At 37.8% G+C, this 27,404-nt stretch overlaps 1 protein-coding gene across 1 annotated transcript in view; it reads right to left on the bottom strand.

Annotated features, from left to right (window-relative positions):
* COL19A1 (collagen type XIX alpha 1 chain) overlaps positions 1-27,404 on the bottom strand; it is a 303,786-nt gene that overhangs the window by 16,937 nt on the left and 259,445 nt on the right. Inside the window, exons 35-48 of the mRNA XM_055329613.1 lie at positions 27,103-27,156; positions 25,636-25,689; positions 23,378-23,422; positions 21,331-21,381; positions 21,197-21,241; positions 20,746-20,772; positions 17,633-17,686; positions 13,083-13,127; positions 10,517-10,561; positions 10,360-10,422; positions 5,959-5,994; positions 5,779-5,823; positions 2,964-3,134; positions 1,182-1,248 (exon numbers count right to left, since the gene is read on the bottom strand). Coding sequence (XP_055185588.1) covers positions 1,182-1,248; positions 2,964-3,134; positions 5,779-5,823; positions 5,959-5,994; positions 10,360-10,422; positions 10,517-10,561; positions 13,083-13,127; positions 17,633-17,686; positions 20,746-20,772; positions 21,197-21,241; positions 21,331-21,381; positions 23,378-23,422; positions 25,636-25,689; positions 27,103-27,156 — 802 coding nt within the window. The remainder of the gene's footprint in view (positions 1-1,181; positions 1,249-2,963; positions 3,135-5,778; positions 5,824-5,958; positions 5,995-10,359; positions 10,423-10,516; positions 10,562-13,082; positions 13,128-17,632; positions 17,687-20,745; positions 20,773-21,196; positions 21,242-21,330; positions 21,382-23,377; positions 23,423-25,635; positions 25,690-27,102; positions 27,157-27,404) is intronic.

The raw sequence follows: 27,404 nt of genomic DNA, 5'->3' as shown, positions 1-27,404 counted from the left end.
CAGAGACACAGGCAGAGGGAGAAGCAGGCTCCATGCACCGGGAGCCCGATGTGGGATTCGATCCCGGGTCTCCAGGATCGCGCCCTGGGCCAAAGGCAGGCGCCAAACCGCTGCGCCACCCAGGGATCCCCAAATATAAGGATTTGAATGTTGGGTAATAAGTTCAGCTACTGAATTATCTAGATACAATGTGTGTAATTTATTGAAAAGATACTGGACAGGGATCCCTGGGTGGCGCAGCGGTTTGGCGCCTGCCTTTGGCCCAGGGCGTGATCCTGGAGACCCGGGATCGAATCCCACATCGGGCTCCCGGTGCATGGAGCCTGCTTCTCCCTCTGCCTGTGTCTCTGCCTCTCTGTCTCTCTCTCTCTGTGTGACTATCATAAATTAAAAAAATAAAAAAAAATTTAAAAAAAAATAAAATAAATAAAAAAATGTACTCCCTTTGTGCCCCACCCCAGACCATCCCTCCAAAACAAAACCATTGTCAGCTTGTAGGTCACACAAAAAATAGGTGGCAGGTGAATTTAGCTGGTGGGCCATAGTTTGCTGATCGGGACTAGATCAAAACACATCGTGCTCTGCCTTGGTCAAAATAATCCTGTGTGAATGAGGGTCATTTAAAAATGAAATGTTTCTCAAGATGGTAGGAGGGCTAGATATATTATAGAAGAGAAGAGTAAGGAGGAGTACCATGGATATGGCAAAATATTTTAAGTGCTGTCATATGAATAGAGGAAGATACTTTACCTGTGCTATTTAACAGACCAGGAATGATGAGAGGAAGTTAGAGAGAGGCAAATTTAACTCATTGTAAAGAACAATTTTCTATCAAACAGAGATGTCCCAGCCCCATCATAAAGTAGTTTGCCTCGGGGGAACCTGGGTAGCTCAGTTAATTGGGCATCTGCTTTCGGCTCGTGTCATGATCTCAAGGTTCTGGTATCGAGTCCCACTTCAGGCTCCTAGCTCAGTGGGGAGTCTGATTCTCCCTCTCTCTTTACCTCTCTCCCTGCTTGTGCTCTCTTTCTCTCTCAAACAAATAAAAAAATGATAAAAAAAATAGGTTGCCTCTTGTTGTTGCATGGCCATCTTCTGAGAAAGTGTAAAGGGATTCCCCACAGTGGATGAAAAGTAGTAATTGGTGAAAAATTCAGAAATGTTTATTAAGCAAATCTAACCTTCAAAAATCCTTAGAACTTCTTGATTAATATACTGCTTTATTTCTTCAAATGAAACCGCATCAGCCTAAAGAAGAGGGGGAAAGTTCTGTTAAAGTAGAGTGTAGCACAAATGAGTAAAGAACAGAAATATCAGATTGGTGTGCATACTTGAAACTTCTGTGGAGATACATTTATCAAGCAAAATGCTTTTGGCAACTGACTATATTAGGCAATAGATATCTTTGTTTTGATCAAATTCTGGGATGAACTTGAAGTGCATAACTGCTTTAAAAGCTGTGGGTTGGAATCGTAACCAGTGATTCGAACATATTTCGTATTAAATGGAGAGACATGGCTACATATGATTAGGAAAGACATTTCCTATTCCTTTTCTGAAATAACAGAACTTGAGCATTGTTATCATGACATTAATATCTCAGGCACAATTTAACTTCTAACCAATGCTTAGGCACTGGTAAAGTCAATATATAATTGATACTATGCATCTTCAAAGGAAAAGAACTCCAAGTATGCTGGATTATTCTTTAAAATGTTTTATTCATGGGCTAAAACTTAGTAAGTTTTACTCATTTTTATGGTATAGTTTACCTTGTAATTTACACTTTGTAAGCATATTTGTATTAAGCAATTTTCTTTTTTTTAATAGAAAACTATGGAACATGAGAAAGGAAAGTAGGTAAATGATGTCAGTTGAATTTTTAACCCCTTGACAAATGAAGTTATATGAATTAGGGAAAGAATCTAACATTTATAATAGTAATATTTTACTGTAGTACCTTGATATTTTTAAAAGAGAGCTATTATTTTTCATGATGGTTAGGATTTCAAAGTCTTTTATTACACGTCTTCTTTTCTTTTTTTAGTGGCTATTATCCAGGGGTATATGTGTGACATTAAAGACAATGTGATGGGCTCATAAAATGATGATTTCTGTAGGACAGAATAGTTCCAAAAATGCTCTCTTTCAATATTTTATTTTCATGGTATATGGGACATATGAACTTGAGTTAATGCATCTAATACCAATTACTGACACTGCACTGAGATCTCATTACACGGGCTTTATTCAAGTAGAGCTTAGAGAAAGTGGGTAAAAATAAAGAATCTCAATATTGTAGGAATGCCCAGTTTGGCCTTCCATCTGGTATTGGCTGATTATCTGAGGACAGCATGTCCTTAACTCCCAGCCCTCACTCCAGGACCCTCCTTTCTCCCTGACAAGGATATTTTTGGATTAAGTTGCTCTGTGAATGGCCATCCACCGCTCTTCCTGAGGATATTTATAGTAATATGAGCTTCCTTAACCAAACACTCTTTCTTGGCCTGTTTCCAATTCAAAGTACCACTCAGGGCAGGTCTGTCGTTCTCATATTCGACAAAGAGAGATTCAACATAAAACAGATATATGTTGTCTGTGTAGTTTAAGGAGACATTATAGATGGTATTTAAGAGCATGGCTTTGGAGTTGGTCAGAACTGGGTCTACACCCACTAAATAATTGTGATCCTGAACAAGTCAACTCTCAGTTTTTGCATTTGTGAAAGTGAGACCCTCAGGACACCAGTCTTCCTAGTTGTGAGGATCTACTGAGGTCATGAATAGCAAGTACTTAGCAGAGGATCTGGCACATAACTTGAAATAAATGATAGCTATGCTACCCTGGCAGAGACCAGTTTAGTTCATTTTATTTCTTTTAAAAGGATTATAATTGCTTTCACTGTAAAAGGGATACGTGGTCAATACCAGCCAGGAGCTGCTGGAGCTCTCAGCACCACTTACCGGTGTGCCTGGGATGCCTGGATTGCCTGGAGGGCCTTGGTGTCCAGGGGATCCCGTGGAGCCCTTGTTTCCTGGTGGCCCTACAGGACCTATGGCTCCCTTCATGCCTGGAAGGCCTGGTTTTCCCTGTTCACCTTGTGGGCCTCTGTCTCCTGGAATTCCCTGATCACCCTGTTAAGGAAAAACTTAATAATAATGACCTCTTCTAAAACATGTGAACTGTGGTTAAGAGCAAACATTCTGGATTCATACTGGCACTTACTAGCTATGGGACTTTGGATAATGGAATTAAGCCCTCTGTACCCTACTTTCCTCTCCCGTTAAATGGAGGTATTAATAGTACACACTCAAAGAGGGTGATGCTGAGCAATGAAGTACTCAAGTCAAGTGCTTAGAACAATGCCTGGCATATTGAAGGCACTCAATAAAAAGTTAGTGACAATTCTAGACTGGTTGTCAGTCTAGAATGATGACACTTTTGAAAGTCAACAGCAGATCTCACTTCAGAGCTGGGTCTACTTTGTAATAATAGAGTTTGCTAAGAGGATTTTTCACCAAGATTTTACATTAAGTAAAACTTTAGGACATTCAAAATTTCTTTCAAATCGCGTGCTTTCCTTCTTTCCTGCTTCCTCCTGTGTGTTAAGGAAATGTATATCTTTATTAGAATCTTTATTAGATTCTGTGGGTAGGTTTCTTTGTGTTTTACACGTGAATGTATGTGTGTGTGTGTGTGTGTGTGTGCAGAGGCATACATGCCATGTCCCAAAAGATATACAACTCAGGAAAATGAGAAAGGAGAGCCTTTGAAAAGGTTCAGAGTAGGTGGTTGGGGTGGAGGGTCATCCCTGAGATCATATGCTTAATAACATAAATGAACTATGAGAGAATTCACTGAGTAAAGTGCCATAATAAATTAGGTATAAGATAATAATAGGTGTGCTTGACTTGGTAAGAAATTTAATTAATTCTGACTTTTACCCAGCATGGTGTCTACTACTTCATGTGTTTTTGCATTAGAGGATGGAGGTAGGTAGGGAGAAAGGTCTATATATATATACCATAGCACGTGTTTGTTACATATATTCCAAATACTCAGTTCTACAATGCCAGGAGGTGATGATCACACCGAGTATGATGGAATGGTGGACTGAGGCTGCCCTGTATTTCACTGTGTTATTCTTTTATTGGTGACTACTGTGCAAAACGCCAAACTACATTTCTCTTAATTTAAAAAAAAGTAATGAAAACAAATGAACAACTACAGGCATCTATTTGATCATGGAATGAAGAGATGCAGAAAGAGGCTGTGTAGAAAGAAGAAAAAGCAGATAGACCTAATTTCAGTGCTACTGTCTTAGTTATAAAAATGTATCTGTATACAAGTATTATATCAGTTCACATTGGGGAAATACCAGAGAAGGGTAAAATTTTTAAAAATAAAGAAAAGAAGTACTAGCATGCCTTGATCAATACTGTAACCATGTACAAAATAATCACAGTCTTTAGCATATTAAAATTGTTTTATAATTTAGGCACAAGGATGTTCATTAGAGTGATGTTTATTATGAAAACCGGAAAGTACATAAATATACAGAAAAAGGAGACTAGGAGAGTGAAGTAAGGTATATCCAAACAGTGGGATAACACATAGCCACTAAAGGTTACAGGCAGATCTGTATTTACTGACATGGAATGATGGTAATTATATATTGTTAGGTGAAAAAAGTTATTTACAAAATAGTATGAACATATTTTTTAGAAAAGCATATATTAATTTGTATTTATACATTAAGTATATATGTATATTATGTATGAGAGAAATAGAAACATGTCCAAAATAGTGCCTGTCCAAAATCGAGAATGCTTATCTCTCTAAACAGTGGGATAACGAAGACTTTTTTCCTTTCTTTTTTCTTTATATTATCTGTTTTCATATGTCCCTGAGTTATCATGAATTATTTGTGTGATAAGTAAAAATGAGTAAACTAGACACCGGTACACAAACATACAGGTGCACACACACTAGCAGCCCCCACTAGAATTCTGTTGAATCACAAATGCTTGAGTAATCTTTGCAGTGGGATGCCTCCAACCCTACTAGAAAACATGGCTCACGAAGGAAAATAATGGGAAGTTGGAACAATATCAACAACCAAAACAATTCAAATAAAAGCATTTCACATAATTGGCATTACTAGTTGCTCTATATGTTCGGTTCCACTTTCCACTTCTCTACTTCCTCATACCTCCCCCCTTATTCAAATTAGTATTCCACGAGGTCAAGGATTCTCAGCTAGGAACACTCTGGTCCCCAGAAGGCATTTGGTGATGTCTGGAGACATTTTTGGTTGTAGCACCTGGAGGAAAGGAGTGGTACTGCATCCAGTGGATAGAGGACAGGGATGCTGCTAAACATCCTACAATGCACAGGATGGACACTTACAGCAAAGAATTATCTGCCTCCAAACATCAATAGTGCTGAGGTTGAGAAAGTCTATGTAACAAGAAAATGGGTGATCGTTATAGTAGAAATATGCGTCTGAGAGAGGAGGATAAAAGCTTTCCAAACTGGAATAGCAAACTAGACTTAGTTCTGAATAAAGGTCATTCTTGTAGATGTACCTGCCATAAGGCCTGCTTCTGGGCCCTTTAATTGGCCTATTTTATGCATAGAAGAGATCTTGGATCACATACACCTAGACTTTTTGTAGTGGGGGATTTTCAGGGATCTGCACACATATTGTTGAACTCAAAGGATGAGGCAATTGCAGCAGGCAGGCTTAAATCATGATCAGAATAGTAATATACATACGCGTTCTCCTTTGGGGCCTCTATCTCCAGGTTTACCCATGATACCCTGAAAAACAAATGTCAACACTAAAAAATCACTGCCTGCCAAGATGTTTCCTCAGCCTGCTCAATCAAGTATTCTGACAAGTACTGCAGATGAGGTTTTACATGAGAACATTTATTTGAAGTGGTATTTCCATACCTGAGCACCTGGTAATCCATCTTTTCCATTTATTCCCTATAAAGACAAAAGATGATTAATATTTCTAATTCTACATTAGTAGACATAGTGAAGCACAATAAAAGGGTAAAGCTTCGAGGACTTAATCATCATATTTCTGATATGTTGGTGAGGCAGCACAGTGAAACAGAAAACAAAGGAATAAACTAGATGGCCCTGAGTTCAAATTCTGTTACTGAAAGTTCCATTTACTTCAGGCAATTTACTGAAATGTAGTAGCATCAGCTTCTTTTACTTATAAGGTGAGGATAAAATAATGCCTTTAAGAATTTGGTGAAGTAACGAAAAATGCCTAGCTCACTGTAAATAGTCAACAAGGTTATTTTCCTTACTTATTCTATTAGGTACATTCTGAAAAATAAGTGCCCCTTGGTGCTGGGTGGCTGGTGTGTGGCGTTTATTTTACCCTCCAACAATTTTCCAGCACAGAGAATCACTCTCAGTAAATGGTCTCAGTTGCTGCTGGGGAAATTTCATAACATGGCCAGAGCATGATCCTACTATAAAAGAAATTGTCAGCCAGAGAACAATTTATTATTTTTTCAGTTGGAGAATGTGAAAGAAAAGTCAGAAATCTGTAATCATGGTTTTTGAGAGTATTAAATAGGGGGTTTTTTATTAGTAAACTGGAAGTTCCCCAAACTTTACAAGGCAGCTCTAGAGGTGGAAATAAAGTCCCCTGCTCAGAGATTTATAAGACTGAGAGAACTATTGGCCAGGAGATGTAAAAAGGAAAAGCACTTGGGGTCAAATCAAATACCTAGAGTCCAAGAGCAGATGTGTTTTTGAGATTTGGTTTGAAGAGAGAGATCAAGGTGAGGAAAATGATTTCTTAGCCAGCAGGCAATTGCACGGACATGCTCCCCTGAAAAGCCTAGGAGAGTTTTATTGTGCTGGAATGGATTCTATGAGGCTGGAACTGCAGACAACCACATGTTTTCACTGCTGTAAATTATACTAAAATCTGTCACAGTTGATAACCCAACCAAAGTCCCCCAACCTCTCAGAAACATCCTGGGAATTATCTAGAGTACTTTAACTAAGAACATGTTACCTGCAGTGTACGGTTCAAAGAATTTATTACAACCAGAAACACAAGCAAAAAAGATAAAGCTGATTAAGGAGAGGATGTGAAAAACAAAAAAAACACCTAACTGTATCACTTGAATAAAAGAGGATAAATCTAGTGTAAAAATGTAAATCATGCTTTTGGTAACAATGTATGGAAAGAAATAACCGTAAAGTTATTTTTTTCTTTTGTAATTCATTAAAAACTATCATGTGTGTTCTCCTTTGTATATAAAGGTGTTATTAACTTGCTTTTCCTAGGGGAATACAGTGTTTAAGGATTTTTAGAATAACTGTATATATTTGCTTTGCCCTCCCTCATCTCACTTATCTGGAAGAACTCCATCCTTGGGTATAACCAGCCTTCTGTCTAGCACATGTCTGCATCTGAGCAGTTGACTGTGGTTGAAGAAAAACACATAACCTTGCTCACTTGTTCCAACCTAAATGTATGATGGCGGATTGCAAGTAGCCTCTCTATATTATCAGGCAATCCTGTATTTCCTGATTTGGCTCCCTTTCCTTCTCTCCCAGAATATTATTTCACAGATTTTCCTGTGTCTTCAAATCTCCAGCATCACCACCTGATTCCTTACACTCAACTGACTTCCTCAAATTTTCTTCCACGGAGAAAATAAATACGAAGGAACCACCTTACCTTCCTTCCCTCCATGAGATCCACCAACCTACATGAATTTGTACACCAACTTTTGCCCCTGTTCTTTGTGAAGACCACTTTTCCACTTCTGAGTGGAATTCCAGTCTTCTCTCCCTACTCAGTTACCTCCACTTCCATGGCACCATCAAAATTTCCCCTCTCAACTGGATCATTCTTATCAAGATACTAGCATGCTGTAACCTCTCCCACCAAAGACCACCACATTTCTAAACACAGTGGAGAACTGTCGGCTCTCACATTACTTATCTTCATGTTTATCATTTCTCTGCCTTAAAACACTTAGTTCCCTTGACATCTAAGAAAACTCATTCACCTGGTTTTCTTTGTATCTCAGCAGCTATACCCTCTCAGTCTTTTTGCCAGGCCCTGTTCCCAATGCTTGAAGTGCTCTCTTCCCTTTCAGTCCACAGTGACTCCCTTTCATTCAGGCTCAGGTTTGAATACCCAAATCAGTCTCTCCAGTCTAGACAGACCTCTCCATTAATTCGAGATGTGTATATCCACTATTTACTGGCATTTCTACTTGGGTATCTACTGGTGCTTGAGGTTGAATATGTCTACAACAGAGAATTATCGCCCCCTCACTCTCCACATCTGGTCCATCAGTGAGTTTGTTGACTCTCTGATGTGCATCCTAAACTCTCTTCTTCCTCATGATCTCCTTTTTCTCCCCATCATCATTTCTCGTGAATATTATGCAACGTTTCTTCATGGTCTGTCTGCATCTATCCTACTTCCTATAGTCTGCTCTCCATGTAATAGAGTGATATTTTAAAATGTACTCCAGTCATTTTCCTCTCCTACTACAAATGCTTTAGTGGGTTTTCCATCAGACTTCAAATGAAATCCAAACTCCATTCGTGGCTTTGAAGTTCCTCAAGGCCTAGCCACTAACAACTCTCTCAGTATCTTTCCCATTCTTGTTTAGCTTAGTGCATTCTTTTTTTTTTTTCATTAATAATATTTTCAAAGGATTTTATTTTTAAAGAATATTGTATTTAAATTCATTTTGACAATATATAACACCCAGTGTTCATCCCACCAAGTGCTTTCCTTAATGCCCGTCACCCAGTTTCCCCATCCCTCTACCCTCCTCCCCTTCTGCAGCCCTTTCTTTGTTTCCCAGAGTTAGGAGTCTCTCTTGGTTTGTCTTTCTCTCTAATTTTTCCCTACTCAGTTTCCTTAGTGCATTCTTAACTTCACACTTTCTGCTGTTCCGTCAATACACCAGGCTCACTCCTCTATGGCCATTTCTCTTCCTTGAAACAATGCTTCGACAACCACTCCAGGTTTGATCTCTCACTTCATGCAGGTCTTCGCTTAAATAGAAAGAAAGCCTTTTTCAACTGCTCTATTGAAATGCTACCCTAGTGCTTCACCCTGCTTAGAGCTATTTCTACCTTAAATTGTGTGTACACATATATTTATTTGTTTCTTGTCTGTGCCCCTATACTAGAATGTAAAGCCATGAGTTGCTGGCACACAGAGAGTGCCTAGCATTTTAGTGGGTGCTCAAGAAAGAGTAGTTGTTGTAAAAACAAATTGCTTTTTTGCATAATCCCCTCAGCAAGCATTTTAGGAAATGCTTTAGGGACAGGCTAGGGAGTTGGGAACAGGAGGTGAAGGGGAAATCAGGGTTTGAAGCTATTTGTTGAGAGCCTCCTGGGGCCAGGCACTGGCAATGCTTACTATATGTCATGTTACTTAAGTGACTCACCAAACCCTTTGAGTCACAACCCAAACTTATATCTTTCTGACTCTAACTTGTATATGCTTCCTATATTTTTATGTTGCCTTGTCTGAGGAGATGGTGGCCAGGGAGTACTCAAACCCAGAAGGTCTCCCAGAGATCCCCAAGCAGCCCCATGAGTTCTGTGCTGCTTGTTCACCTTCACTATCTCCCTTCTTCTGATAGCACTGCCTCCCCACACATACCATGGCAAATAGACAAGCAAAGGGAACAGTGGCCTCCTATAAAAAGTAAACCTGAGAGTGGCGTATATGTTATTCATCTTTTTGTCCCCTCTCTCATGCCCAGCACAATTTTGGCAAATGGCAGAGACTGGATGAATATATGTTGAATTGCTCTGAATTAGTGAGACTGGTTATTACAGTGTTACATCCATATATGTCAATATCCAAGTACTCCTTTAGGACACAAGGGATGCTATATTTGGAAGCATGATATATGAAAGTATAAAAACCAAGTCCATAGATAAAGAAGGGAATCCGAGAAAGTAGCTTCTACTTTAGTTTTTAGCCTAGCACCCAGGAGTTATATCTGTTAGTCTTCAGTTTCTTTATATTTTAGGATACAACAGGCCATTTTGTTTTTTTTTTTTTTTTAACTCTGAGAACATTAGACTTAAGAAATGAGTCTAATTTCCTGACACTTTAAAAAGAAGTATCACTTCTTTCATCATTGTTTAAGACATAAAGATACCTCATAGGGAGCTAGGAAACTCAGTGAGAATTGCACACCCAAAAATCCATTTGTGTAACTTGCTCTTACTTCCTTAGAAACTACATGTCGGATTTTCCAAGGAGATAGGTGGAGAAGTGGTGCTTAGAATATTTCTCAAACTGGCAAATTTTAAATAGTGGTAAGTACTTACTGGCTTTCCAGAGGGTCCTTCTGGTCCAGGGAAACCTATATCTCCAACAGGCCCTCTGTCACCCTAAAGACATGTCCAAATAACGGATATTAATTGCTAAGAAAAGCTTTGAAACCACATGCAAGTATAACTATTAAGTAAGTGGCTGGCAACTTACCGGTTCCCCTGGAACTCCTGGGGGCCCTGGGGCTCCAGGTTTTCCCTGGGAAATCAAATCAAGGAGAAATGTTAGGAGCCAAATTATTGCATGAGACCATGTGCTTCCCCTCCCCATTCATGCATTTAATGTGCTCCAGGCCTGTGGCTCTCTATACTAAGATGGCATTCCTAATGGCACAGAGTCTATGGGGACATATACTTGACTCTGGAGGCTCCAGGGTACAGACTAGGATACCGTTCTCTGAATGTACATATATGTGTATGGCGGAGGGGTGTAAGAGGATGATAATATTTTTGAAAATATTAAACCAATGTATCATCATTACTGAAATCCCTCCTGTGCCTATTGGATTGGAAGCTCTTCTTTACTTTGGGGTTGGGAGTGCACACAGAGTCAAAGAAATCTTTCCTAGATTTTGTGTTTTGTAAGAGGATTTGTAAGCTTATAGTAGGATAGCCTGGAAAAAAAAAGTTAGACTTGAAAAGCCATGTTTGGTTGAAAGGGAGAGGATATGATTGATTTGTTTCAACATACTATGTCTTGGAGGACTGGCAACAGAGAAATGTTGGGTAGAGAAACCACTGGGAGGGACAAGAGAGGAAGATGGTTCATGAGTGACTGGAAGTGAGAAGTGCCAGAGTGTCCAGACCAAGCTTAAAGAAGGAATCACCTCCTACTCCTTACACCTAATGTGGATAGAAAAACAAATAATGTAGGGATAAACTTCTTATCACAGTCAAGCACACCTATTATTATCTTATACCTATTATCTAATGCAGATAGAAAAACAAATTAAAAAAAAAAGAAAAACAAATAATGCAGAGATGCATGGGGCCGAAGCTGCAGAAACCCTAGTAGGTTTCCCAGGGGAGAACACTCCAAAGGGAGAGCACTTTTCTCCTCTTGCTGTCTATAATTCTGAGAGGAACCCCCCTCCCAGCTTCAGATATGGCTGAGTGATGAAGTTAGGCAGACCCAAGGCCTGACAGATCAGCCCTGGTTCCCCACAGCCTGTGGGTATCAGTAGCAACTGCTGAAGCTCCTGTGGGCCTGAGCTGGGGGATTTGTTAAAGCTGAGAAGGCTAAAGTCCAACATGGTCTTGGCATAGGACACAAGGGGGAGAGCACTCAGCCATTGAGATCTGAGACAAAGGTATCAGGGACATCGATAGAAGGCGGCAGCCATCTCAAAGGTCAAGTGGAGCTTGGAGAACCTAGGGGAGAGCATGCTAACTGGAGGCCTCACCTCACTGCCAGCACTCACAGACACTTTCTTTGCTATACCCATGTGTCATCCTGGGAAAAAGTAGGGGAAAGAAGCCCTGGAGAAATCGGGGTGGGCTTGAGTATACTAGAAAGGGATAGAACAGCTAAATAAGGGTATTCATCCTATATAAAGGATGGTTGTCTACATTAGATGGTTTTAAAATTTTTGTTATTAGGCTTAACAACTACATACAGTAAAGTAGAGTGGCCCCTGGCCTTTTAAAGAATGGGAGTCATAGGTGGTGGTAGATGCTCTGGGTGGTGTTGGGTGTCAGTAGATGTCAATGGAGGCTGGTGAGTGTGATGGTAGGGACTTCTCTTATCTTGTGTTCTTATGATTCAAGCACATGGTTTCCACTGACTTTCCTACCTTGGGCCTACCCTACAGGGCACTGAACAAAAGGATAAATGGGCTCTTATTCATAAAGTATGGCCACAAAATTTTAATTAGAGCATCATGAATGAAGATCAGAATGATCCCTAGGGCTCAGAGAAATGATTTCAACCTTTCCTGGAGTACTTCCTATTCATTTGAAAAGACCTTGATGAGATTAAAACATTTGACACCAGAGAGCAACAAAAATGATTGAGAGGCTGGAAGGGCTAGTTTACGAGGAAACATTAGCAGCAGTAAAAATCTGTTAATAACACCAGGCTGAGGGAAAACTCAAGCAGATTGCAGCTTAATATCAAGAACTTGAAGTACATGCCTGAGGTTAAGAACTTTGTCTTTCGGGGGCCATGAAACCTTAAATATGACAAGAACAGAGAAATAATACAAGCTTCTCAAAGTTGTACTTGTGTGCTAACGTTATCAGCATAGGCAAATAACTGAACATCACCTCCCTTCCTTAAGGGAGTTGGGAAGAAAAAGACAAAAAGTATGAAAAAGGTGAAAATAAGGAAAGGAGCATTCTTGGGGTGCCTGGGTGGCACAGTCAGTGAAGTGTTGGACTCTCAATTTTGGCTCAAATTATAATCCCAGGGTCATGGAATCAAGCCCCATCTTGAGCTTGGCTCTGCAGTCAGTGAGGAGTCTGCTTGAAATTCTCTCTTCATCTCCTTCTGATCCTCCCCCCCTCTAAAATAAATAGTTAAAAATAATTTAAGAAATAAAAAAGAAAGGAGTATTCTTGAGGATGGACAGAGACAAGGTGGTTTTATTTTTTTAACTGGATGTTTTTAGAACCTAATGCTATAGGAGCTACTGTGTGTTCCCCAGCCCTTCTTGATCACTAGCCATATGTTACTGTGGAGATAGAACTGTTTCCTTGTGAAAATAATGTAGAATACTCACCGATATTCCAGCTATTCCTGGAGGACCTGCTGGGCCTCGATCCCCCTGTTGGGATTAAAAAAATTGTTATTTATAATGCTATCTATAAAATCTTAACCTATAAAATAAGTGCTCAAATAATTATCTGGATTTGGTAAAGTTTTTCTTTGGTACTGATAAGTATCAATATCATTGGATGGGAAAATAAAATGAATACCTAACTGAATTAAAGATTTTTTTTCAAAGAACTAAAGCAAATAATAATCAATGAAAACAAGCATTTAGGTTATCATTTCTATGACCTATTTTTAATAGAACTCCACACATACTGACAGCTAAAATTAGTCAAATTGGTATTTTTATTCCATATATTCAAAAGTAATCCATTACCAATACTTAAAAAAGAAAGCATATTGAAGTCTTCTAAAATGCTTTTCCTATACTTGCCTCATTGGATGTAGGGTTAGAATAAAGATGTTTAGAATAAGGGGTTTTGTAGTTCTCCTCATTAGGCCCATCAGAAGATTCCTTGAATTGCTCTGAAGAGAAGAGTGATTCAACTCTTTTTTCAAAGCAATGTCGTATTTTAGATAAAGCTGATGATACTAAAAGTACTGATGGTTATATATAGGATAATAAAATGGCAATTTTTGTTGAGCAGAACCTACATTAAAAAAAACTTCACAACTTCACTCAGGGACATAAAAGAATGCTTGATTAAATGGAGCAATATGTTTTGTTCTTGGAGGGCAAGACAATGTTGTAAAGGTGTCACTGCTACCCAAACTAATTTATAAATTTAATGCAATTCTTATGAAATTGCAGCTTGATCAGATGATATTACAGTTCACCTGAGATAATAAATACATGAGAAGATAAAAGAAAAAATTAAAAGAAGAACAATAAGGAGATTGGCAATATCAATATTTGAACATATAGTAAAGCTATAACAATTAAAATAATGGAATACTGGCATAAAGATTAAGCAGTATATCAATGCAATATAAAAATGCTATATGACTTCAGAAATATACCAACATCCATAATAGGATTTTAGTAAAGAAAGGGATGTATTATTCAACAAATAGTTCTAATAACTGAATAATTTCCTTGAAAAAGGTTTAATCTCTCTTTCTATCTATATTATATCCCATATAAATACCATATAGATTATGTAAAAATAAAATAATATGAGGTATAAAAGAACTAGAATAAAATACTAAGTGACTACCTGATTTTGGTTGAGAATAAGAATGAAAGAATCTTAATGCATAAAAGCAAAATAAGAAAACACAAAGAAAAATAGTTTGCTATTTGACTACATAAAAGTTATATTTATCTATACAATGAGATTAAACATGAAAATGAAAGGCCAGACCAACTAGGATATAAATCCTAACATATAAATAGAAGTAGTACCTTTATAAAGCATAGCTAGAGACTAATAGAAAAGGGACCAATAGAATAGTGGGCAAACAGTGTAAACAGGTAATTCTTGTCAGTTTCACTTTGTTCCCTTTAATTATGGGATTTTTACCCCTGAAATGAATATATTGAAACTTTTTATTCAGTGGAAACTCTTGTGTATCTGATAAAGGTTAATATTAAGAAGGCTTCTTTTGGACAATATGCAAAGTTCAGGTCTTGCAGTTCTTTGAACCATTCTCTAATGATCTCACCTCTTATTTCCATTGCTATACCTGGGACTTTGTCAGTAACAATAACTCCATCCCCTCCATAATCTCAATTTCATGCATTCTGAATTGGATAACCATAGTTTTAACCCCCTCCCTTGAGTACCTTGGACTCCCAAACTTCTGATATGCCAATAAGACCTCTAATCCATTGAACAAATTTTTCATCACCCTTCTATTCTCTAGATGGCCTCGTTTCCTTATTTAGTTAGTTTAAATTCCATGGTCACTTGTTAAAATCATTCCTCTTGTACACCATTGACTCTATTGGCCCTTTCTTGCTTCTAAGAGTTTTGACTCACCTGTCAAAACTGGAATCTTGTTTAAATCTATGTCTCTACCTGGAGAATATCTCCCTGACTGGTCTCATTTTGGTTCATCTCCACGAACCTCAGGAGAACCCTGGGGCTGCCTAGTTATCATATTCCGTGGTCCCTGGACTCTCTCTCTCTCTCTCTCTTAGAAGACCTTCACCTTAAACCTCCAACCTCTTCTCCCTGACTTACTCTCAGATGATCACCTTCTTCCTCCACCTGTGAGAAAATTTCAGCAATCAGAAAAGAACTTTTATAGATCTCAAACGATTCTTCTTCCCATGTATCAGTGTCTATACCTCATACTCTATTTTTCCACCTGTTACCATAGATGAACTATCCAGACTCCTCTCTGAAGCTAAACCCTCCATTTATGTACTAGTTCCCATTTTCTTTTAGCTATTTGAGGATGTCATTCCAGCAATTCTCCCCTCTCCTCCTATATCATCACTCTCCTACCTCATTCTACTGGATTATTCCTTTAGCATACAACTATTCTGATATTTCTATGCCCCATTTCTAAAATCCATTTTATAAAACCTTACCCTACTTCCTCCAGCAGTCACTGGCCCATTTCTTTGCTTTTTTTTTTTGTGGCAAAACTCCTTAAGTATTTTTCATACTGTATTTACCATCTCTAATTCTTTTTTTCTTATTCTCTCTTAAATCCATTTAAATCCAACAGTTGCCCCTACCAAACTGGTGAAATAGTGAATAATCTGTTATTGCTAAACCTCTGTATTGTGAAATCCAATGGTCAATACTTGATCATCCTACTCGACCCCATCCCCATCCCATATTTGACCTATTTGCAGTATTTGAGATAGGTGATCACTCTCTTCACCTTGATAAATCACCTTCACTTGATTTTCAGGACACAAGCTTCCCTCCTACCTCCCTGATTACTTCATCTCAGTCTCTCTTATTCATTCCTCCTCTTCTGATCCCTTTATGTTGGAGGCCTCAGCGCTCAGTCCTTGGTCCTCTCCTCTTTTATAAAATCTACTGTCTTTCCCTTGGTGATCTGATCAAGTCTCCTGGTTTTATACAGCATCTATATGCTTAGGACAACCAAGTTTAAATCTCCACTAAGACTCTTTTTTGAAACCCCATGCCTTTATATTGTTCTTCTTACTCAATACTTCCATTTTACCATATAAAGGATATTGCCAAATTTGACCTTATGTCCAAAGTTAAACTGACCATTGTCACTGTCTCGACACAGACTCTGCATATAGCTTTTCTCATTTCAGTTGATGATTACCCCATCATACCAGTTGCTCAGGTCAAAAAACTTGGAGTCATCTTTGACTCCTGTTTATTCTCTCATGCCCACATCCAATCAATTAGAAAGTCCTGTTAGTTCTACCTTCCCAATATATCCAGGATCTAGCCACTCATCACTATCTCCACCATTTCTACTTTGAATGGATTCAACATCACTGCCACATGTATTATGGAAATAGTCTTCTAACAGGCTTCCCTGCTTCCACCTAGCTGCAGACCCCATTACCCTTCTACCCAGAAATGAACCACTGGCTCCATATTTTACTCAGAGTGAAAGATAAAGTCCTCACAATGGATAATGAGCCTCTTTATTATCAGTGCTTCTCAAACTACTGGTGTTCCTTCAGGAATAATTTATTATTTATGTTCTAATACATCCTGAACCAAGGTGAGTCAGCTGATCACGTTTGAATATTATGGCAAAGTTAAATTGCTAGACAAGTTTTAAAATACTTATTCTCAATCTATACTTACCTGGCCACAGAACCCATAACAGAATTTGCAGACTGGAACTGGTCCTTTACCAGCCACATTTTGAGAAGTATTGCTTTGCAGGACTGCTATGACAGGGCTACACTTTACTTCTACCCCTACCTCTCCTCTCTGACCTCATCTACCACTCTTCCTTCACCTCATTCCCCTGTTCTCCTTTGGTGTAGCAGGAATGCTCATGTCTCAGGACATAAACCTAATGTTTATGCTTTCAAAAAATTGTATATATTAAGGTACACAGCTTGATGATTTGATATATGCATATACTGTGAAATGATCACCACAATCAAGCTAATGATCATTTCTATCACTTCATATAGTGGTGAGAAAACTTAGCAATTTTCAAGTATACGGACCTGTTACCTATGGTCACCAGGCTACATATTAGATCTCTAGAACTTATTTATATTGCCTTGGACATATATCCTTCAGGGTTGAGAGGCTTGGCTAACTCTGTCTCACTCATTTGAGTCTTTGCTCAGATATTGCTTTCTCAGATCTACATTTCAAATAACAACCCTCTTTTTTAGAAAGGTTAATAGAGCCCTCTTAACCTGCCCTACTTTTTCTTTCTTTCATAGCACTGACCAATATTATTATGTTTATTATTTTAGTTTCTGTATCCCTGTCCTAGAAAATAAGTTCCTTGAAAGCAGAGATTTTTGTCTGCTTTGTACTCTTAGGTTTCTTTAAACCTAAAAACAGTTCCTGGTCCATTAGGAGGTGCTCAGGGCACATTTTTGAGTGTTGAATCAGTGGACTACATTTTTAGCCCTGTACTTACCTTTATACCTGGAAATCCTTCTAGTCCTGGCAACCCCATTGCACCAGGTTCTCCCTGTTAAATATGAACATAAGAAATGTGGGAGCAATGACCAAAAGGTTTCTTAAGCATTGGTTTCAAAACCAAAGTTTTTCTTCCCAAAAAGTACCCCCAAACACTGATTGCCAATTTAGCAAGAAATTGGTATGCTCTATTTTCAAGCATCTGCATTCTTGCATTTGATATTTGAAAACAGTTTGAGAATAAAGCTATTCCCTGGAGAAGTATGAATATATTTTCTGATTGTTTTTATTCTGATTAAGAATCTAATTAGAATGAATCCCTCTAGTCAATGATAACTCCAATTTCAATAAGAATTAGAAGGAAAGATGGGCTTTAATGAAGTTTGCCAATTTGTGAGGTACCCAGGAATAAAATATGACCAGAGAATAATGCTAAACTCCTTAAGAGCAGATGAAGATGAAGGTCTGATAGCAAAGTTTGCCATCCTGCAGTCTTCTCTGCAGCTGACCATGAATCGTGAATACTTCAGAGGATGGCCCCAGGAGCAGCATCTCCAATTATTCTAAAAGTTATTGCTCAAGCTCATGGGTCACTGGCAGAACATAAGTAAGCATTTCCATTAAAAAAAATCTTTATATATTCTAGTATATGGTCTCTGGAACCTATGGCCAGCTGGAACCTATAGGCTCTCAAGAACTATATTTAGAAAAGTTAGGGTGAAGGAAGCTGCAAATTTTGAGCAAATGAACATTAAGACTTTTAAATCAAGAGAGATAGATGAGGAAGTTGTCTTATACCACCTCATTAATGAATTGATGTTAACTGCAAATATGTTCTTAAATACTGGATGCTTTCAACATAATCACAAAGAAAAGAGAGCTTTCATTCTTTGTAGATGTATTTTTTGCATGCATAATACTAATCTGCTTCAAAATATTACCAAGTCTCCAACTTCGATTTTTATGATATTGTCCTTATTACAGAAACACTTAATGAGCAAGTAGATTACTTGATACTTTTTATGCCTTAGAAATCTTTTTAAATGTCCACTAATATATAAGCTGTCAATCAGACAAAAAAAAAAGGTTCAGATTCCTTTCCTGTGTAAAGTGCTGTAAAAGAGGTCCTGGATTATTAACAAAGGAAATGAACTCTTTGATTCTCTTTGTTTACATTCTCAACAATCCTTAGGACTGAGGAAGGTGGTCACCCCATCAATCAGTATTTATTTGAAAGTAGTTAATAATTAAATATTTAATTGAAGCCACTTATAGATTAAATATCAAAGGAATAAAATGGAGCCCCTCAAAAGACAAATTTAATTAAGGGTAATTTTTATCTATAAACTTTTACTGAGAAGACTAGTAACAGTGGTGCAGATCTACCATCATGGGAAATGAAGGATACCATGAATAAATCTCCCCCCACACACACCCGGGCCCTCTCTGCCTCTCAAATTGACTTTTGCATTTTCTGCTCTGTGATCTATAATTCTACCATTTCTGGCTTATTTCTCTGGTAGGAAGTAGTATTTCTCTGTACTGGGCAACTGGTGTGAAATGAAGGGAGTTGCATGGTGGTGCTGACATAATTTCAAAGGTGTATGTATGATAAACCTGAGGGTTTACATGGTATTTAATTTCATTATTCCAGATTTCTGCTTTTGTGATTTACCCACTTAGATCACAACTCTAAAAGCAAGGAACATCTTTTAATCAGTTTTTATTCTTTATCTTTGTTGTAGCTAAGGAATTTGAAGTCTAATTTCTTCAAAGTCTACTCAAATCTATCTGCTACCTGTTTTTCAATCCAAGTGAATTATGATTTATCTTTATTAGAATACTTAAAAAATGTTATCACCTTGATATGCAGTTATTAATGAAAAACTTGAAAGAATGTTCCAGAAAAGTCAGTGAAAAGTCAAGCCCCTCCAAATGATTCAGAGGGGCTGTAAGTCAGTAGGAGAGGGAAAAACCAGGAAGAAATTTTTATCAACAAGATGAAAGAAAATTAAGATTAGAAAGAAAGATAGGATTGGTGAAAGCATAAAAATGTTACAGATAAGAGGGGTAACAGAATTAGAAAACAAAGGAAACCTCTAAATTACATAATTGGGGTTTAGAAAATAGTACTAACTAGTTGAAATTACGCTTTCAGGGAAAAAATTGGCTCTGACCAATAACAAAAAAAAATGTGCTTTAATGCATGTCCTTTGAAAAACATATTTAGATGTGAAAATATTACTTTTTTATGGCTTCTTCCTTTGCTCTTTTAAAATTTATTCATCTAGTTTTACCAAACTATATTGTGATGAAAAGGCCTTATTTTATTCACATGACAATGAAAAGTGATTTGAAAATTTATTTCAGTTTCAGGTATACCTGAGTTTCAAGCATACTGTATAAATCAAGGCTAAAAGGTTAATACAAGTGAAATATGAACATATGCTCGACAAGGGCATGACAGGAAAAATTGCCAAGGAATAAAGGGAGTCTAATGAATTTGGCAGAAGCTTTGGAGTGATGCTTTGTGGTTGAGAGGGATGTTTGAGAACAATTGTCACTCTCTAGGGGGCTACAGGACATGATCTCTTTCCGTGCTAAATGGTAACCTGATACATTATACCTAATAAGCAGGTTTATGACAGCACACCACATTTCCTACTGAATAGCTGCCTAAGGCATCCAAAGCAAATAAACAATCCCTTCCTTTTTGGGGGGGAGGGGGTAGGGAGAGACTAGAGACATATTAAGGAATTTCTTTCCAGTAAGTATTTCTCTTCCACAATCCACTGAGTTAACCATCAAAATAGCTCTATCAGAAGAAAGTGTTCTATTTACGAGGAACTTCATATGTGCCTTCTTCCATCACAGAGTGATTTTGAAAGTACACTAATAAAAGAGACAAAGGCCAATGGCAGTGACATCAAGATCAATGCATCTTAAAAATGAACACATTGCTGGTATTTTTTTGATGGTTTGCCTCCTGCCTGTAATATTAGTTAATTGATGAACATCTAAGAAAATAGGCCATCTTTGCCTGATGTTCTTCTTTCAAACTTCAATAAAGACTTATTTTCAAAATGACACAAAGCATGGGAATATACATACCACTGGGCCAGGGTCTCCTTTTGGGCCCTACAAGAAAACATGGGAAGTCATTTTTAAAACAAGGGTGGAAGCAAAATTATAGAATCTAAAGCATTTTAGTTCAATTTGCTTTAATACACATATAAAATATTTGCAAGTTTTATTTTGCTACAATTTGGATTTGAAGAATAGATGACAAAACAAACCTTGATGGAATCCTATGACAGTGACTGTTTGGACATTGATTTAATTTACAATGAAGAAAGTGACTATACAGAATGCTATTTTTCATGATTTTGGCTGGGTTCATGTTCTCTATTTTATTATAATCATTATTATTTTTTTCCTACTGCATAAAATTTTGGTTATATTTGTACCATGTATTTTTTCAGCGAACCTAGGATTGATTGATTGATTGATTGATTGTGGCTGTTCAGCTAAAGTATGCTTGGTAATAAAAAGCTGTACTCACAGGGGGACCAGGGGGCCCTGGAAAACTGGGAACATTCACACCTCCCTTCAAAAAAATACAAAAGAAAAATGTGAGAAGAATTTACAGCAATCCATTACTGGAAAATCATTTCACATAATTACAAAAGTAAATACCTGGATTTTATATAAACTGCTCATTCCATTTCCTTCATTGAATGGTACACCCTTAGGAAAGAGAAGAGATATAGAATTATTCGTTTTAAAGTTGATAGTCTCTCTATGTTTTATCTTTTTGCCAAATGATATTTTTCCTATTTTATTTTAGAAAGTGAGTTTAATACTACAAGTAAAATAAACAATGCTTCCATTTGGGGCTTTCTGAAAGCAAATGTAGGGGGAAAATGAATAGGAGTGTGAGCTACACCTGGAGCTCATTGAGCCTTTCAGTGGGGGTGTGATTAATGTTCGGGTTTGACAGATGAGACACTAATGCATTCAGAGGAAAATACTATGTGCTCATTAAAATTCAGTTTCTGAACTGCCAATTTATGCTAACTGTTTACAGCCCGCTGACCTGCAGGCTATAACACGGTAGTGCTGATGAAGATGTGAATAGGGAGCAATTTGGCTACTGAAGAGTAATTTTTTCCTACAGTCTCTTCATACTAAATAGAAAATTAAAGTAAATGGGGAAAATGATGTTACTCACAATCCTGTGTGGATGTTTCTACAAAAACATATTCTTTAGAACAATACGGAATAAAACTTCCTAATAAAACTGACCTGTGAATGGAAAGTCCCAGGGTAACTAACACTGAAAGAGAACTAATTTGAGAATCTTTAAAAAATCATATGTTTTGGCATTCAGGAAAACTTTGTAGATAAAAATTTTGGCTGGGATGTTTTATCCTTTTTTTTAAGAAGTTCCCCTAAATTCAATAATCTTCATTTTTCCCTTTTGTGATTTCCACTTTAGTTGTGAAACTGAAGAAGCCGTCATTTTCCTGTTTTTGGTGGCCAATGGTGCTCAGTGAATGGGATTTGTGTATATCTTCAAAACACTAGTGATAGGAGGAAAAATGCTCCATTCCTTTATTCCTTTATTATTTCACTCATTCATTTGACAACTGGCGAATGGCTACTGTATTTTAGTGTGCTGAGTCTTAGCTGAAGAATATTTTTGTCTGAGATTTCTAGAGGAGGTTTCCCATAAAAAGACAATATGTAATCTATTTTGAAGAATGAATAGTTTTGAAGAATTTGGGGAAAAGAGAAAGATTTCCTACCCCACTATAATATGCAAGTCCTTATTATAAGCTCATGCTCTATTTTGCTTGTTGTATCCCCTGGAGAGGGAGGGCATTTTAGGGTGTGAGCCCCAAATGCTTTTTGTCCTGCTTCTTTGTCAAAGGAAAAGGCAAGTAAAGAAATTGAAATACAGGTTTGGGAAAACAGAATGCAAATATCTTGATTTATGTGTGTAAAGTGTGCGACCACATGTAGATTAACTCATATCTTTGTTATCTTGAGAGTCACAGACTAATTCTGCCCTTTCCCAGGTGAGTTGGGTTTCTTAAAGTATTCCTATGAGATAGGGTGGAAAAGAATATTTGACCTGGATCAAAGCTCTGCTGTGATTTGAGCATGGCCCCACATGAGGGCAGACTTGCTACAGAGAGAGATACCTCTCTCCACAGCCTCTCCGACAAAGTGCACATCTGTCTCCATCGCAAGCATAAACACATTGATCGCTCTTGTACATTTTATTCACTAGGTGCTATATAAATAGAATTTTTCTGCGTCTCAGACATCATGGATGGTAATGAACACATATAGCCTAACACCAAATTCTGTCCCAACTCACATTGCCAGAAGGAAGCCCTTTTTAAAGCACCTCTTTTCAGTGAAGGAGGCTCACTGAGGCTAGATGACTTTTCCAGGGTCCTCCAGGCGGGATGTGGAGAGTTGGGGCACACAATCAGGTCTCCTGAATCCAGAGTAGGAAGGCCCATAGTATGCAAATTTGAGCACTGCATATTGGGGCTGCACTAGAGGGGAAAAAATCTGGTCTCCCTAAAGCTGCACTGGCTATCGTTTACATGTATACATAAAAATCAGACAGCTTTCATCCTGGAGAACATCTAAAAAGTAGTCTGACCTCTGAGTTATAGAAGTCTCAAGCAGATACATGTATTTAATTTTTAAACATGACATAACTCACAGGTGGTCCAGGTGGTCCGGGTCTCCCAGGGGGTCCCTCACTGCCCTGCATGGGATATAGAGACCAACAATCAATGGTTTGCACATTTCAACACCAAATTTATGAACCAGATTGTGCTTGCTCAGAGAGCCATATTCTGAAATCCATATGATTTTGTTTCAGCCTTGCAAAATCTTATCCAGCTTGGCTTTCTCTTTCACCTGGGAAAATACATTCTTAGACCACAGGAAAGGTAAATGCCTTTTCCATACCCATTCTGATTCCCACTGGGTGAGCCCCAAGGCTGAAGCTTATTTTTAGATAGAGACAGACAACCTGGGTGATCCTGTTCTGGCCTTGAGTGCAGTGGAGGAAGCTCTGCCCATGTGAGGGCACAGAGCAGCATTCCTGCAAGCAGGGACAGGCTCTGGAACTTGGCTTTCTAGATCAGCCCCTCACTTTTAGCCTCATCTCTACCACTTCATCTTTTAGGAACCAGAGGGACATCTACAAAATTCGACCAAAGTAGAAAATCACACTGTTTGTTGTGCCTGCAGGAGGAGAAACTTTTTTTTTTCACTCCCTAAGGTGAAAAACCTTAGACTTTACAACCAAGTCAGATACATCTCGTTGAACAGAAGTGACTGTGGTATAACACTGTTTAAGGGAAATGTTCTATACAGTTTAAACAGCCTCAGACATTGTGCTTGCAGGAGAAGCAGACTGAAATGGGACTGTGAAAAATGAATTCAAGTTGAAACTTGAAAAATGGATTTCACTTTTATTTTTATAAAACGTACAATGCTTTTTGATCCATACTAAGCAAAGGTATTAGAGTCCCTTTGGTGCCTTTAACCAGAGCTTCCTAGAACTGTGCTTTTCTTTTAGAATAATTGCCTCATAAAACTTTAAGTCCCTTAATGTCAGGGAAGTGGCAAGAAATGGTTAATTAAAAAAAGAATCCAGAGACAGTAAGATTCTTCCTTATAACGCCCCCAAATTTTGAGAGATTTAAGTCCATTTTCATGAATTTGATGAAAGATTTCATTCCAATCTCCCCATTTTTTTGGTAACTAAAAAAATGTATCATAAAAACTATTTATTTATATCTTTGTCAATGAAAATAAACTGTCAAGTTTTTATTGCAATGTATCTGCCTGAGAATGAGTGACAACAAGTATATTGTATCTTTTCTCAAAGTGCTTTGATGGTGGCTATCTCTCTAAGACATGTCATATTCTGCTGACTGCTGGCAGTGTCCTTCAGAGAATTATGTCATCGTTCTCATGAACTATGAGAGGACAACAAACAAGGAAAAATATGTGCCTATTGAAAAGACTCTTTCTTTCCTGGCACAATTAAAAGTCACATTTTCATCCTTGATTGTGCCTCAAAGCTCATCTCAGTGTGGAATTCCCATTAACTTCAAAAGGCAAATCTCTGACTGAATAATTTCCATAGAGAACAGAGAAAAAAACTCCGGTGGGGATGGGCAAGCTTCTTGGGAATATTATCAGGAAAAAAATATACAGAGACTATCTTAAGTTGCACATGGCTCCTTTCAATTTTTTTTGGAATTCCTTTACTTCTTGATGCCATTATGCACCATTTTGGTCAGTTCAGGGTAGAAGCCACTTGGGTAGCTTATGTGGATTCTTGATTCTCACTTCCCTAATCTCAATACCTGGTCTTAATTCACTCGTTGGCTAGCTGTGTCTGTTTCACACTGTTTTCACACAATTTAGACATAAATTGGGTAAATATATGAAGCCGTGGTCTTCCGACATGAGACTCCTCTATTTCAGGTCTTCCCTTCAGACCATAGCAACCCGTTAGTCCACTTAGTTAGATAACCCAGAAAACAAGTGTCCTAATTACTTAGTGAACTTCCCTTATGATCCTCAAAAGATAGAACTTCCAGATTTTCTCAGCAAATCTGAAGCCTTGGCATCTGTGGCTGGAACTCCCTGATGCAAACCATCTTACCTGTAGGAAGCTTCCCCCATTCCATCCATCCACATAACTAGATATCCAGGACCTTGAATCCAGCTTGGACTTCTGCTATATGACACCAATGTTCTATTCATCCTTTTTTCTAGGAACCTGTATTCAGACTGATTTCTGTACCTATGTCTTTCCAAATCCACTACCGAATAGCTATTCCCTGACGTTATCCCTACTTTCAGGCTTTGCTTGATTTTATGGATCTCTCTGTAGTGTCTCACCTTGCCATCCCCCAAGCCCCAATTCAGACAGTAAGTGAGGCATTTCCTCTGTACCTTGTCACCCTTCGTTCCTGAAGGACCAGGATGTCCAGTTCTTCCCAATAAGCCCTGTAAAACACAAAACTAAGTGTGTTACAAAAAACCCAACTAAATGGCCAAAGGCATTGGAAGTTGGTTGTAAAACTGATACATTTTAAAAGTCATTTGATCCTAATTAAATCAGTCCTAAAGCTTATATTTCTTCAGGCTGATACAGCAGCTGTATCCTGCTGATAAGCCCTTGCAAGGGTAAAATTTGTATTTGTGGTCGCTTTTTCACCTTGGCCAACCACATTTAATGACCTTAATTGGAACCTTTTGATACATTTAAGAATTTAGCCTTGCTGTTTAAATGGCAATTTACATAACATTATGCCTTTCTAAATGAGCTATAATTTTGGTAGCGATCAACATTTTAAATACTTCAAGACGCGGGAGAATTAACAATGTGCATATTAAGTGATGTGATCTGCATTTTACCAATGGAGAATAAAATGTAATTTTAATTCTTCTTTGAGACTGGACTTAGCTATAATTTCCATTGGTTCTTTCACAACTCTTCTCTTAACTTTTAATTTTAATGTACAATTCAAAGCCATGTTTGTTCTACACAACTGTGGTAAAAGCATAAATGATAAAATTTTAATTATGGTGAATCCATGCTTTAAAGTACAAAGGAGCATGCCCACATGCCTACTTGTGAGGTAAATATCTATTTGCATAGGAACTCGTAGGAATTGCTGAAGAATATGAGACTTGAGTAGGGTTGCTAGATTTAGCAAATAAAAATATGATACTTGGGACAAACTTATGCTAGAACCATTTATTTATATGAAATTCAAATTTAACTGCATGTCCTGTATTTTAACTGGCTACCCTAGAATTATCAGCTCCACCTTAGTGACAGGTTGGGCTTAGCAGCTAAGAAAGGAAAAGAGATTGTTTCAGGAAAACAGTATAACCAAAGACACAAAGACCGCAAAGTTGTGTCTGAGGGACAATGAAAAAAAAAGTGCTAATTAAAGTAGAAGATATTTTAATGAATAAATAGGAATTAAGATAAATCAAATATGATAATACTTGACCCATTTTTTCCTCTTTAAAAATATATATTCTTAGTTTATGGTACTTAAAAATGTAAAGGGTGTAACCATCTGAATATCTCTTCCAAAGGTTAATGTCAAAAAATGATAATGAAAAAGTATAATGCTTCTTTACATCTAACTTCTATTTAAATAGACTAGTTTAATCACAGACTGCTTTCTGTTCTGGCAGAATTTTGATGACAAATCTCCACGACCCTGAGCAGCCTTAAAATAATACTAACTGAAAATCTGAGAGGTAGGATGCCACTTTTCCAGGCAAAGGCTGGATAATCTACAGAGAGGCATAGAGAACAAAAGGGAATGGGAAAATTTAGTTAACCCTGCATTATCCTAGCAGATATGAAACGTGAGTGGAATAGCTTTAGCAAATACTCACAGGGGGTCCAGTGGGACCTGGAGCACCTGGAAGGCCTGGAATTCCTTGAAGACCCTAGAAGAAACAGTTCCTACCATAAAATCTGCTGTGTAGTTAGAAACAAGGCATTTTAGTTGACCGAATATTTTGACTATTGAAATTAAACATTTTTGTTGGCTGAAACGCATGATATATACGATATACAAATACCCATTTTCAAAAAGTAAGGATGATGAGCTAAAATGCCATGACATGGAATCTGCAGCAAACATAATTTAGTGTGTTTGGTGATTCATAGAGCATTTCTGAGCTCTCAGAGCCAC

The sequence above is a fragment of the Nyctereutes procyonoides genome, unplaced genomic scaffold, assembly GCF_905146905.1.
Source record: "Nyctereutes procyonoides isolate TBG_1078 unplaced genomic scaffold, NYPRO_anot_genome, whole genome shotgun sequence".
NCBI lineage: Eukaryota > Metazoa > Chordata > Mammalia > Carnivora > Canidae > Nyctereutes > Nyctereutes procyonoides.
Note: the sequence above shows the minus strand (reverse complement) of the source record. Positions and strands in the feature narration are given on the sequence as shown.